General features: G+C 40.0%; 2 protein-coding genes across 4 annotated transcripts in view; both read left to right on the top strand.

The window, feature by feature from the left end:
* The first annotated feature begins 348 nt into the window (after nucleotides 1-348).
* Nucleotides 349-1,816, top strand: ins (preproinsulin). Its single transcript, XM_049592741.1, has 3 exons — nucleotides 349-873; nucleotides 1,061-1,256; nucleotides 1,508-1,816. The coding sequence occupies exons 2-3, from the start codon at nucleotides 1,073-1,075 to the stop codon at nucleotides 1,672-1,674; spliced, it is 351 nt and encodes a 116-aa protein (XP_049448698.1). The 5' UTR covers nucleotides 349-873; nucleotides 1,061-1,072; the 3' UTR covers nucleotides 1,675-1,816.
* Nucleotides 1,817-4,254: 2,438 nt separating this feature from the next.
* nipal4 (NIPA like domain containing 4) overlaps nucleotides 4,255-14,158 on the top strand; it is a 22,236-nt gene continuing 12,332 nt past the window's right edge. For 2 of the 3 annotated variants that reach the window (XM_049592704.1, XM_049592703.1), the window contains exons 1-4: nucleotides 4,256-4,569; nucleotides 8,603-8,707; nucleotides 11,510-11,647; nucleotides 12,627-12,683. In XM_049592704.1, the coding sequence (XP_049448661.1) occupies nucleotides 4,530-4,569; nucleotides 8,603-8,707; nucleotides 11,510-11,647; nucleotides 12,627-12,683 (340 nt within the window). In that variant the 5' untranslated portion in view covers nucleotides 4,256-4,529. Of the gene's footprint in view, nucleotides 4,570-8,602; nucleotides 8,708-11,509; nucleotides 11,648-12,626; nucleotides 12,684-14,158 lie in introns of all 3 variants that reach the window. The other variant, XM_049592705.1, reaches the window with a different exon arrangement.

Below are 14,158 nucleotides of genomic sequence, written 5' to 3'. Positions count from 1 at the left end.
GTGGACAACTTTACAGCTCTGTACATTTGGTCCGTCCAAAAAGTCACGGCTCTGGATGTAGATTTCTCCATGTTGTTACCGGCTTCTTCTTCTCTTACACATTTAATGCTATCAGGTCACAGCAGCTGTGATTGTCAAAGAAACTTATCCACTGATTTATAGACATTTGTTGGCTAAACGTAACTGTGTGTGTGTGTGTGTGTGTGTGTGTGTGTGTGTGTGTGTGTGTGTGTCGGCTAAACGTAACCACGTGTATGTGTGTGTGTTGTTGAAGGAAAACAACATGAGTTTGTGGTACCTGTCTGGTCATTTCTTCAGTGAGAGTGGGCGGGGTTTTTGTGGCAGGAAATGGAGGGACGGGCTGCTAAAATAATAATAGCTGTATTTAAAAAAACAACTGGTGTTGTTGTTTGTTGGTGTTGAACAGTTCTGTGCAGCTTCGCAGGCGTCACACCACCTTCTGTTGACAAAACCAGTCACTTAGGAAACATTGATATGAAATGTATAAATGTAAGGTATTCTTGGGTTTGTAGAAATGTGCAGCGTCGACAGTTTCTTCTGTGGCGAGTGGTCGGCGTGTGGAGCCGCTGAGCTCAGCAGAGCAACAGGCAGCTGATTGGTGATCAGTGTTGGTCAATCAGAGGTGATCAGATCATGAAGGATCATTAGATCTGTTTGTTTTACTGAGTGCTGCAAAGTGTGTGTGTCAGCACCTCACACACACACACACGGAGCGGTGGGCGTGTGCAGGTGGAGGTGACGGACTATAAAGGAGGAGGAGGCCCTCTGCTCTGCCTCACATCAACCGGCTCTCAGCTGACCTGCTCCTCCTCTTCATCACAGAGTCACCTCTTCCATCTCCTCCTTTTACAGGTGAGGTATAGCTCCTCTTCCTCCTCCATCTTTCCCTCTTCCTTCTCCTCCATCTACTCTTCTCCCTGCTCTGCTTCTTTGCCTGTTACCCCTTCTTATCTTCACCCCTCCCCACCCTCCTCCTCTTCCTCACAGCCTCTTAGTATCTACAACTGAACGTGGTGTGTGTATGTGTGTGTGTGTTCAGCTCTCGTCCATCATGGCGGCTCTGTGGCTCCAGTCTGTATCTCTGCTGGTCTTACTGGTCGTGTCGTGGCCGAGCTCTCAGGCCGCCACGGCGCCGCAGCACCTGTGTGGCTCTCACCTGGTGGACGCGCTCTACCTGGTCTGTGGGGACAGAGGCTTCTTCTACAACCCCAAGAGAGACGTGGACCCTCTGATGGGTGAGACGCAGACACATCTCCTCACCTCCACAACATCCGCTCGTTTAACCAAAGTGTGAATTGATCGTCATCAGATCTGAGTCACGTTTAAAACATCAGGCTTTTTAGCGTTTGTTGTTTTGTTGTTGTTGTTGTTGTTGTCTGAGCAGCGGCGCAGGAAGTAGTGCTGACACCACACAGTGAAAATTCTCTTTAAAGAAACTCCTCCTCTTTTTACACAAACAAACCTGAGCACCTGTTTGTCCCGCCAGGTTTCCTCCCTCCAAAGGTGGGCGGAGCAGCGGCGGCAGGCGGCGAGAACGAGGTGGCGGAGTTCGCCTACAAGGACCAGATGGAGATGATGGTGAAGCGAGGCATCGTGGAGCAGTGCTGCCACCGACCCTGCAACATCTTCGACCTGCAGAACTACTGCAACTGATCAGCCCCGCTTCCTTTAGCCTAGCCTAGCTTAGCATAGCTTAGCTTCTTGGCCAACTTAGCCCGAACCCCCGCCCCTCTCCTCCACCTCCACCCTGGCACCAGGAGGGCGGCAGCGCTGTTGTCTCTCTTAAAAACCAACTGCTGAGAAATGTATGAAATTATTTTTCTTAGAAAATAAAGTTTGTGAATTGAGATATTAAGAAACTGTTTACTGATTGATGCTTTGATCCTTTTACGGAAGCCGATGACGGCCGTGCTTCCAACACACATGAACATCTGGGACGTTACCTCTTGATCACGGCTTATTTTGTTATTTTGAGAGAACAAATTTTAATATCTCCTGATAACGAGATAATCAATCTCAATCAATCACAAGTCAAACTAAAGGTTGTTTTATTTTCCTGTGTTGAAAAAACACACTTTAGCGCGAGCTAATTATTTCGTAATCACAAGAAAACAAGTGTTACCTCGTCATATAGAGACAAGCGACCCATTATCACTGAGAATACACAACATAGTTTTATTTCGTTATCTTGACAAAACAAACTTGTCTCTAAATCACAAGTTCATTATTTTTTCATCTTAAAAAAAAACATAACCGACCCCATATCTCTGAGAAAAGAACAGGTTGTTTTACTTTGTTATCTAAAAAAAAACCAAACAAAATAACAAAAAACAAACTTTGTCTCGAGCTCCTTTTCTCTGATTACAAAATAATAACTCTTATCTTGAGATAATGACTGGCTTCTGTAACATAAAACCTTTTAAAACAGTATGTAATAAATAATGTAAATGTAATAAATAAAAAAAATAAAATAATTTAATGTAATAAATAAAAAATAATAATAATTTAAACAATCACAACAAATACCATCACTGAAGACAAATCAATGTACAAATCAGTTAATTAAGTAAAGTCAAAATGATGTCACATTATTTGTGAACCACATTTCAAGCTGCAGGAACTCACCTCTGGTAACTGAAGGTGCAGTTTATTTTAACGACAGAGCGTCTGAGCAGCTGCTGTAAAAATAATATTATAATTATTATATAATAACGAAGTCAGTCCATAATAATAATAAATAATATAAAGATGATTTTCACGCTGCTCACAGACAGCAGCAGGACCAAAGTCTGAATGACTCCAAATTTCAGTGAATTAATTATTATTATTATTATTTTGTGACATGTCTGGACAGTGATGTAAGGAAGTTACAGCGGCCTCAGTGCAGCTATTGTGCATGTTTTGTCAACGACATCAATATAAATATTACCCAGAAATCATCACTGCATATCTGACAGACATATCAAAGAACATAAGAAATTAATAATTTACCGGTCAGTGGCGAAAAAAAGCACTTTTATATGGGACGCATTTGCCCCTGTTACCATTTTAGCTCGTTTCGCGGCTCAATACTGAACCAATTTTAGAACGAGTGGTACCCATGAATCATACGCACACATACACATGGGGAAATAGAGCCCAGACTGTAAAATACCGAAGTTGTCCTTTAAGTAGCGTTAAAGTCTGTTTATAGATTTTATAGCCGTCGTGTAAGAAGCATGTTTTGTTTTGTTTTTTAGCTGCTGACGAGTTAAAAACAATTAACTGATCGATTAATGGGCCGATGTTTTCAGCTGGTCCTGAAGAAACTGCTTCATTTTGATTTATAACAAATTAAATCATTTTCCTGAATTTTTAATATCTTCAGACTAAACAATAACTTTATTTGACCTTTTTTTTTATCCTGGTGTAGTTCCAGTGTTGGCTGTTGTAAAATACAGTCTGTAGAAACTGAAGAACAGAAGTTGGTAAAAACAAAAAAACATAAATAAGAAATGTTTAAAGAAAAATATAACTAAATAAGTTTGGGGAAATAAATGGGCGGAAATGCAAAAGGCAAAATAATACTTGATTATTAAATTTAAAGATGAATAAATTTAAAATAGAAAAGTTAATGCAAAGATAAATAAATAAATAAAGACACCCCAGGGAAATAAAGTAAAATCTTTAACATACATTACAGATATGACCATGAAGGCTGCATTAAGACCATTATTATTAGCAGTAGTAGTAATAAAGAGAGATACCCTAAGTGCTCTCTCTGAACACATGTATCGTCACATTTCACACATTTTAGACAATAAATAGGTCGAGACACTCAGATTAAAAATATTCTAACTGATGGAAATCACCATAAAACTTTCCCAGTTTATGAACTTACTGACATGAAGACAAATGTTTTTCATTTTACAAGTTTTATGTTTTAATGTGCAAATAATAAATGTATCTGATCAAATATGTGTTTTTAAATAAACTTCCAGAACACAAAGCTGAACTGAAATAACATCTAAATGTGTATTTTGGACAGACAGACAGTCAGACAGTCAGATAGACAGACAGACACACACACAGACAGACAGTTAGACAGACAGACAGACAGACAGTCAGATAGACAGACAGTCAGACACACAGACAGACAGTTAGACAGACAGACACACAGACAGACAGTTAGACAGACAGTCAGACACACAGACAGACACACACACAGACAGACAGTTAGACAGACAGTCAGACACACAGACAGACAGACAGTCAGACAGACAGTCTCCTGAGGTGATCCACCGGCTGGTCCCGGCGGGGCGGAGCTGGGCGGGGTCAGGTGTCTCCTTGTTGACGGTGTTCAGTCGGTGAAACAACACTCACCTGTCCGCACCGAGAGGAAACAGGCTCGCGCTCAGAACCGGACACATGCACCGGGAGAACGTGCCGCTCGGTCTGTAACGTGACACGTTTTGGCGAGTTTGTTTTTCCGGTGTTCGTGCGGATTGTTTCCACGGAGAAGAAACACGATGCGAGATGTTCACCTGAACAATGAGACGTGCACGAACGGTAAGAACAACCCGTGATCATCGGTAATCAATCATACATGTCTGTTTATCGATATTAGGTGTGGTTTGATGTGTTTGACGTGTTTCCACTTTACAAAGGAAACAGTTTGTCACCGAGTCTCAGGTCCGTGAACACAACACGAGTTTAAAGGGTTAAAGAGGGGCCGACACATGTTGTCACACATGTTGTCACACATGTGCTGAGCCCTGAGGACAGACTGATGTTTACAGGGAAATAAACATATATAAAGTGTTGTCGTGTGTCGTGAGACTTTGTGGACGACCTGTGACGTCATGTAACATAAAGACAAATGTATTTTTAAATTTCAACATGTTTAGTTTTTATTTTACCAGAGTTTTAAAGACAAAGACGAGCCAATATGTGTAGCCTCAGGGAGGGTGAACACAAAACAAACAAACAAACAAACAAACAAAACAGAACCCCCCCTGCCCCCCCTCCTCTGATGACATCATCAGTAAGGGACTGTTCTTTATTGTGAGGTGAAACAAACAGACACAGTCAGTGCGTTTACACGGACAGTTCCACTTTCATCCAGATTGAAAATTCAGTCCGATGTAAGGGGCTGGAATATTCTGTTTCTAATTCCCAATGAAAGAATTTCTCGCACTTGTATACACTCATTCCTCTTTAAGTTCATTCCGGTCTTTCTGCACATGCTCGTTTCCTTGCCCTTCTGGCGCCATGACGTATATAGCGCGCATAGCAACGGGCTGAGATAGAGCAGTCGGACTCGTTGCACTCACCAGTTTCCATTCTCCACAGCACGGTCTTCTATCTCCCTTCTTCGACCTTCTACCTCCCTTCTCCTCCTCAACAGACGAAGCATTAGCAGAACAAGGTTGTTGTCGTACTGCTGCTTCAAGAATATAAGCAAAACAAGCCCGAAAAAGGCACTAAGAACGGCGTCGCCAAGCATCTTGTTATCCGGAGCGAGGACTACAGTGTTTTCTTCTGGTAAACACGTAACATCCGCCCCGCCCCCTATCCAATCAGAAACCTTCCCTGCCCCAAACCTTGTGCAGACCTGATTAAAGGTGATTAAACTGATCTCTGTGTAAACCCTCATTCAGAATGAATATCTCCCATGTAAACTACCTGGAAAGACTTTAATTCAGAATGATTTCATTCAGATTTATTTCATTCAGAGTGAGAAGTCATCATGTGACAGCACCCAGTGAAGGAGTCGATCACTGGAGAGAATGATCATCAGATTGATCCATAACAGAAATGATCATTAGTCACTTTTTAGAAACAGATCTTTCTTCATCTGTTTATGAAATATAACAAGTTCACCTTCAGCCTGAAATTAAATTAAATCACACACAAGTATTAAAATCAAAAGCAACTGGTTCCAGAAACCAGCGTACAGTTTACCGAAGGAACGAGTTCTCTCATCGCTGACGCTCTGCTGACAGTACTTGAGTACTTTTACTCGAGTAAAGTTTTGATTGCAGGACTTTTTCCACACTTTGCTAATATTTCTTCTCTCCAGAGGTTCAACTAATAATTCTGCTCGTTATCGAAGAATCTGACTGTTTATTATTTTCTCCTTTAACTGTTTGGTCCATAAAATATTAAACATATAAATAACTTTAAGATGCTCCGAGCTGACGCTGACATGTTGACATGTTGACATGTCTGATCAGCAGCTGATTTAATTCACAGAGTTGCGGTGTGAACAGGAGCTGCTGACAGACGATTCGGCGTCCTTCTAATTTCACTGTGCCAAAGTGTAAACAAACACAGGCTCAAAATAAACAAGGCTCAGGTTCAAATTAAGAGCGTGATTTAACTTCAGATAAACTCAAAGACTAAAAGTATCGAGGTTTTTAACGTCCTGAGGTTTAAAGGAAATGACGTGATTTATTTGATCATTTCCTGGACAGTGTGATTTAATTTGGTGCTGTTTATATGAGGAAGACGGAAATGTTTTAAACTCAATTTAAACCCAAATGAATATTCATGTATTGTTAATTTAATTTTGGAAACTTTATTTTTTTGTGTTTGTTACATTGAATTCAGACAAATGTCACATTTTTCTGTTTTCAGCCGACCTGCTGAAGGTCACACGTCACACAGATCAATAGTTTCATTTATCTCGAGGGAACTTCTGTTCAGTTTGTTTGTGGTTTTTTTTCTTGCGACTAAGCAACAAATGAATTCTCACCGACTAACGACTTTTGTGGTCGAGTAACGGTTGACGGCAGGTCGAGTATTCAGGCGGCAGCCAAAAAAATAACGAGGAGATCTGTCGCAACATTAAACCTGTAAAACAAATAAATCATGGCTGAAATGAAGCTGAGGAGTTTCTGCAGTCAGGTTTAAATAGTTCGTTATTTAGTAGAGATGCAGTGATTGGTCTATTAATCGATTAGCTGATCAAAGCAAATTTGTTTGGCAACTTATTTTTAATCAAATGATCTTTTTTTGGAACATTTTCTGGTTTGATGTTTGTTAAATTGAGAATTTGATGCTTTTTTTTGTCAAACATGAAAATAAAGTGAACAGATTTGGATCTAAACAAACGATTAAAAGACGTCACAGAACGTGTTTTTGTTATTTTCTGACGTTTTATTGACAAACAGTTCATCCAAAAAATAACAGACAGATTATGAACACGTGACGAGTCACAACTGTTCTTTGATTTTGTTGTTAACTAAACTGATGTGAGGCAGATTTGGTTCGGTCGGAGCTGTGGACGACTGATCAGCTGTCTCTGCTCCTTCCATTAACCCTTTACCCTCAGGTTGTACTCTCCTGTTAAAATGAGAGATTATCAGTTATTGTATCAGCTGAAAAAAATCCACATCTCTGATTAATTAAGAAAACAGTTGATGTCAGATCTACGTGTGTAGATCGTTAATGGTCGGACATCAGCTGCAGGTGAACTAAAGAATTCATTGAACCGTTTGTTGACGTGACGTCTCGTGTTTTTGTCTCAGAGAAATTTCCACAGTTAAATTAAAGCGTTTGTTCGACCTGAAATATAAACATTGATTTTTGTGTGTGCGGTGAAGAGTAACAGACTGCAGAGTGTGTGTGCTGAGGCCTCGGTGTTCACAGTGTAAATATTGGCCCTTGTGCTGGTGCCAGCTCTCCTCCTCATGTTTCTATTAATCAGCACACCGGTCAAACCAGTATGACACAGTCCTGCACCAGTTCCACCACAGCAGGGCTCACAGAGGAGCGACGCAGTCAGCAAACACTCGGAGGAAACTCTGGGAACGTTTCAAAATCCTGCTGAAACCTAACGTGGCGTGTTTGTGTGGATCAAACGACTCCTCAGTGTTCAACATGATTGTTGATCTGTCGCTGAGTTTCTTTAGTACACGTCACTTTATATAAAATCTGTTCACCTTTATTGATCATTAAATTCTGCATCAGTTTAATAAAAGATAAAACAGAGCTGCTCAACACAAGATGTATTCTGATATGTGACGCTGGAAGTAGAAGGAACTTGTTACTGCTGATACTCACAGTGTGTTTGGTCGACACGTCACAGCTGACACAGTTTCTGCTGGTTTTCATTAATATTATTTTAACTATCGACAAAATGGCTGACAGTTGATTTCCTGTTGAATGGTGGTTTCAGTTCTGTTCATGCTGTTATTCATTTATTTATCTCTTTATATTTATTTATTATGTGTTTATTTATATACCTGTGTGTTTGTTTGTTTGTTTATACATTCATTTATTTATGAATTCATCTTTTTATTAGGTATTTATTTTTCTCTGAATTTATTTATTCATTTATTCCTGTATTTATTTATTTATTGATAAATTCATGCATTTATTTTTTCCAATATTTATTTTAACATTTATTTATTTGTTTGTCCCTGCTTGTGTTTATTGATCATTACATCATCTTTTTTTCCTCAGCAGTGTTTTCCTCAAGTGTGAACAGGAAACAAAGGTAGAAACAGTCTGAGAGGTCGACTGATGGTCTGTGTGTGTGTGTGTGCGTGTGTGCGTGTGTGTGTGTGTGTGTGTGTGTGTGTGTGTGTCTCTGCAGGGTCGGTGGTCCGGGTGTGGTGTGGCTCTCAGTCTGTGGTGTGTTCACTCAGCGGAGATCAAACGCTGTTCTACACAACGGACAACAACAGCACACACACCACAGGTAACAGAAACACACACACACACACACACGCCCCTCTCATGTGTGTGTGTGTGTGTGTGTGTGTGTGTGTGTGTGTTCAGCTTAAAGCTCTGCAGTGTGTAAACATCCTGTTTAAATCAGTGTTTATTAAAGAGGCTGGACTCAAACTGCTGTTTAATCATCACTGATACTCAACTGTGCAGCAACATTCAGCTTCATCAGATTGTTTTGATTCAGTTTTATAAGTTTCGTGACGTCAAACTGTTTCCAGACGTGTTGAGCTCTGTGACTGACCCACACTGATCCAGCTGCACATTAACACAACTTTTATAACTTTATCAAATGTGTTTTTACAGAGTTTTAATTTGGACCCACTCTCTGAATAATGATTTCACCAAACAGGACGAAACGTGAATAAGAGAGAGACAAACAGATTAACGTCATGAAACATGGAGGAAAAAAAGACGAGTCTCACTAAATGTTCTCAGTGACTCTGCACCAAACACACGTCTACAAACAGTCATTAAAAAAGACGAGTAGAAATGTGCGAAAAGAGAAAAACCTTCATGTTTGTTTTTATCATGTTATCTCTAACTCTGCCAGGATGCCGACGTCCTCGCTCCCCCCCTCCTCTGTTAAATGGTATCTCCCAGGCGCACTACGTCATCAAACCATGTGATGTTTGGTATTGCCGGATTCAGGAAGCTCTCGACTTTTCAAAAATAACATTGTTTTTCTTTGATTTATTCTGTATTTGGCACCAGAGCAGCCTAAACACACACAGTCCAAAATCACAATGAGTGGTGACAAGTCATGTCATGCCGTTTTTTCGAGGGGAAAAGTTAAAGGATTACTCGCGATCTCGTGGAGCTGTTAGCGGGGACTTAGCTGGTTTATAAAAGGTAAGAGTCTCACTCCTACCACTATTTTTGGCTGAGATACACCGTCTAGAAAGTGGGATCATAACTTTCACGTTTCATACGGCTTTATTTGGTGATATTTTATGGTGTTTCTGTGTCATAAACAACATCAGCTATCATAATCACACCTGATTTCAATAAGGTACAATGTCTGAAGCTGGCTGAGTGTTGTTTGATCACTGATAGTACTGTTTTGAAGCAGAGTGACCCACTTGTCATTTGGAGCTCCGTCTGGATCTTTTCATGGTAAAAACACTGTAGAATGGTCATACTTTGAGCAGTCTTCTTCAAATTTGAAACAAGTGTTCATTGATAGTGTGCCTACAGCCCCACAGTGTCATTTACCTGCTCAGATGAAGCCACAGACAGTTATTCATCCTGAAACACATTTTTATTTTATTTTAGGCAAAATCTTCAACTTTTCACTGACTTCAGAGGCCCATTACTCTGTCTCTGTATCACCTAGAGTGTTTCTGACACTTTCACAAGAAACTTCAGAGAGTTTTCTTTCTGGCAAGACCTCATGCATGCATGTAGTCAGAGCGGTTCAGAAGCTACAGTCATTTTAATTTGGGTATGTCATTTTAGGCGTTTTTGCTACAAAATAGGGGTGGAGTACAAGAGGTTAAATATTGTTGTGAACAAGAGGGAAGTGTTTCCAAACTTCCTCATCACCCGACACCGTCAGAAGAAGAAGAAGAAGAAGAGCAGTGACATGTCGTTCAGCAGTCGACTGAAGTTTAAATCTAACAATGAGAAACGGTTCCTTGTTTTCAGAGGGGTTTTTTTTTCCACTGAATCCATGGCAACACGATACTTCCTGTTTCCCTGAAGCATTGTGGGAACTGTAGTTTCAGAACTAGTTTGAGAGGAAGATGACCCCCAAACCAAAACAAGACAGAGGAAATTAATGAGAGTGAAGAGTTATTATCAATAATATATCATTTTTGTAAACCCGCCCATAACGATAAAGCTCAGCACCAGAACCGACCCGTTACTCGTCATTACGTCTGAGTCAAAGCTGCCCCCCCCCCCCCCCAGGCTCCAGTCCCTCACATGAAGCTGGTTCTCCGTCTCTTTGACTGGATGGTGAAAACATTCAATCGCTGCCATGTTAGGAAACATGTTAGCACCACCATTTTAATGACATTTTTTGGACATATTATCAACATTGTTTGTGACCTTTTTGTCAGATTTTTTTTCTGACATTTTATCACCATTTCTTTGAAGATGTTATTAATCTTTTTCAGACATTCAATTAAATTTTTTTACTATATATTTTCATAATATTTTTTGGGCATATTATGACTATTTTTTTCAGATATTCTTATAATATTTTTCAGCCATTTTATCAACGTGTTTTTTGATGGATATTTTGTTAATATTTTTTAGAACCTTTTCAGACATTTTTTAAAAATATATTTCAGACATTTAAATACCATTTTTTCTTGTCATTTTTATTATATTTTTCTGACATTGTATTAACATTTATTTGGACATTTTAATAATGTATTTCAGACATTAAATGAAGATTTTCATAACATATCTTTTTTTCCACAATAAAATAATATTTTTATTATAATTTCATTTATTTTTAATTATTATCAACATTTTTTGGACATTTTATCACCAGTTTTATATGGTTTGCACAACTTTATTTTTTGCACTCTGCTCTCTGTAGCACCAGTGATAACAACCTACTCCTGGGACCACAGCGAGTCCTGGGCAGTGATCACTACATTCCATTCATATCATTATTGAGTGAACTGCTCCTTTAACACAGTCTGATTGGTCTCGTTATCATGAAGGAACTGGTTCAGTAAATTCTTCAGGGTTTGATAAAGTCGTTAAACACACAGACGGCAGGCACACACCCTCATGAACACACTCTCTTTGTGTCCAGATGTGCAGTCAGACGTTACCTACAACCCGTGGCTTGGCCTGACGCTGGCCCTGCTGTCGGCCTTCCTGATTGGTGGGAGCGTCATTCTGAAGAAGAAAGCTCTCCTCCGATTGGCCAGCAACGGACACACCAGAGCAGGTGAGCAGAGCCGTGGCCTCACTGTCAGACAGACGACCAAATTTAGGTCCATGAAATGTGACGAACTCTGAGTTAAAAGTTCTCAGTTATTGATGTGTTTACAGACATGTCGACGTCGACTCTTCTTTGCTGTCAGTAAAAAATCAAACTCACGAGACAAAAATGTAAATCAGGAATAATAATGTGAAAATAGTTGTTTTTGTTTGTCAGTGCGTCATTAACCGATCAGACAGACATTTAACTGCTGTAATGTGATTGTAAGAAGGGCTGCCCCGCCAACACTCGGCCAAACGTTAGGCGACCACAGAGGTCGTTAGTCGACAAGATTTCATTGGTCACTTAGTTGCAGAGAAAACATCACAACAACACAACAAATCTGACTCACATCAGTTTAGTTAACAACAAAAACAAAGAACAGTTGTGACTCGTCACGTGTTCATAATCTGTTATTTTTTGGATGAATTGTTTGTCAACAAAAAGTATTAATATTTTCCCCAGGATAGATTATTTATCTGCAGGTTGATTTTTTTTTTTCAAAGAGTTCAATTAAAACAAATGAAACGTACAAACAATCAGCAGGAGTGTGAAACTCAGATGATTCATGTGAGTAAAATGTGTTCAGCTTTGTTCTGTTGAGTTTCTACAGTTCCAGGATGTAAAGTCCGAGAGAGAGAAACATTCAGAGATAAAGAGTTTGGACTCTGTGTGAAACCAGCGATCAAACACAAAGTTGCTCAACTGGTTTTTAGACTTTGATTCTTTTCACTGAGAGTTCAGTCAGCAAACTGAGCACTGAAACAATTTGGTTTTTAGTATCTGAGACAGACGATGGATCGTTGATCAAAAAGCTTTTATGTGTAGAGAGTTTGTGTTCTTATACTGCTGATGTTTATTAAAGAATGTGATCATTTAATTGTGTTGATGATCAGGACTTGATGATGTCATAACCTGATGATGAGTTTTGTGTTGCTGTGTTCAGGTGATGGAGGTCACGGCTACCTGAAGGACTGGCTGTGGTGGGGCGGCCTGTTGACCAGTAAGAGTTTGATTTATCACCTGTGTGACTGGAGCACCATCACTTTCATTTATGTCCGGAGAGACATCAGTTTCATCTGTGTCCACTACACACACGTCTTTGTCCTGTGATGGTGAAGGTCCGACCCGCCCTCCTCTCCCTCTGATTGGCCGATACTTGGTGCCTTTCTTGGTTGGATTGGTTATTTTTAGACACTAGTCCATAGCCACTGGTAGCTTTGTCACCTTCTACCTATGCCAGTCCTCAATGCCTATGTGCAGTTTCACATAGATTGACCACGTCAGTGAGTAGAAAAACGTGGGACAGACAGAATGACTGACTGACAGAATGACACACTGACAGTTTCCGTGATTATGTACAGCATACCATACCATGACTTAGTCATACCAAACATTAGAAACAACACCAACATTGGTCCACAGGGGGAGCCACAGCGATCGGTCGCATTTTAGCCATTTGGAAGCATTTTTCTGTTGTTATAGCGCCACCCAGTTGCCAATTAGAGTTAAATTTCTCCAGTCACCTTGAGGCGTCCTGTTCTACATATCTACCAAGTTTAGTAAAAATCCATATGGCGGTTAGGCCTAGATAAGAAATGAGCTCTCTAGCGCCCCCATTTTGTTTGATGGGGTCAATAATGGAGGGTCCCCTCAGATTATGTGTGGTCATATGCCTACAAAGTTGCGTGGTGATGGGTGAAACCCTTGAGATGTTCTACACCTTTATGTGATGAGCCACGCCCTCCACAATATTCATTGCCTTATAGAAGCTCAGTTTTAGGAAGTTTTCCAACTTTTGCCAAGAGGGAACTTTAGATATTGCTCCCTAGATTCTGTTCACCCAGTTTCATGCAGATCGCTCAAACTTCCTAGGAAGAGATCCATTTGAAGTGTTTTTCAAAAAATTCAAAATGGCGGAAAATCTATATAAGCGGAAGTTATGGGTTCTTGAGTCAAATGTGTTCCTCATGAGGAGAGGCATCTCTGTGCAAAGTTTCATGTCTCTACCACATACGGGGCATGATATATGCCCATTCAAAGTTTGACATTTCAATGGGTTGCTATAGCGCCCCCCTTTGGCCAATTGATGTAATATTGCTTCATTGGCATCCTCCCATGACCCTCTACCACTGTGCCAAATTTCACATGGATTGACCAAGTCAGTGAGGAGAAAAACGTGGAACACACACACACACACACACACACACACACACACACACACACACACACACACAGAGTTTTCGTCATTATATAGTGAGATGAGGAGTGGGAGTGGTTCACGTGTCATTTTACACCTGGAGGTCGAACCCTTTTGGCTTTGTGCACCCCTGAACATTTTTAAAAATGAATCCCCAAATTTGTCAAATAATTTATTGATTTGTCAGATAAACCCATTAATTTTCAAATAAATCTCGAAATTTTCAAATAATCCATAAATCTGTCAAAAAACGTATTGATTTGTCAAATAAATACAGT

This window comes from Epinephelus fuscoguttatus, linkage group LG12 (genome assembly GCF_011397635.1).
Source record: "Epinephelus fuscoguttatus linkage group LG12, E.fuscoguttatus.final_Chr_v1".
In the NCBI taxonomy this organism is placed as follows: Eukaryota; Metazoa; Chordata; class Actinopteri; order Perciformes; family Serranidae; genus Epinephelus; species Epinephelus fuscoguttatus.
This window is presented reverse-complemented; position numbering and strand designations above follow the sequence as displayed.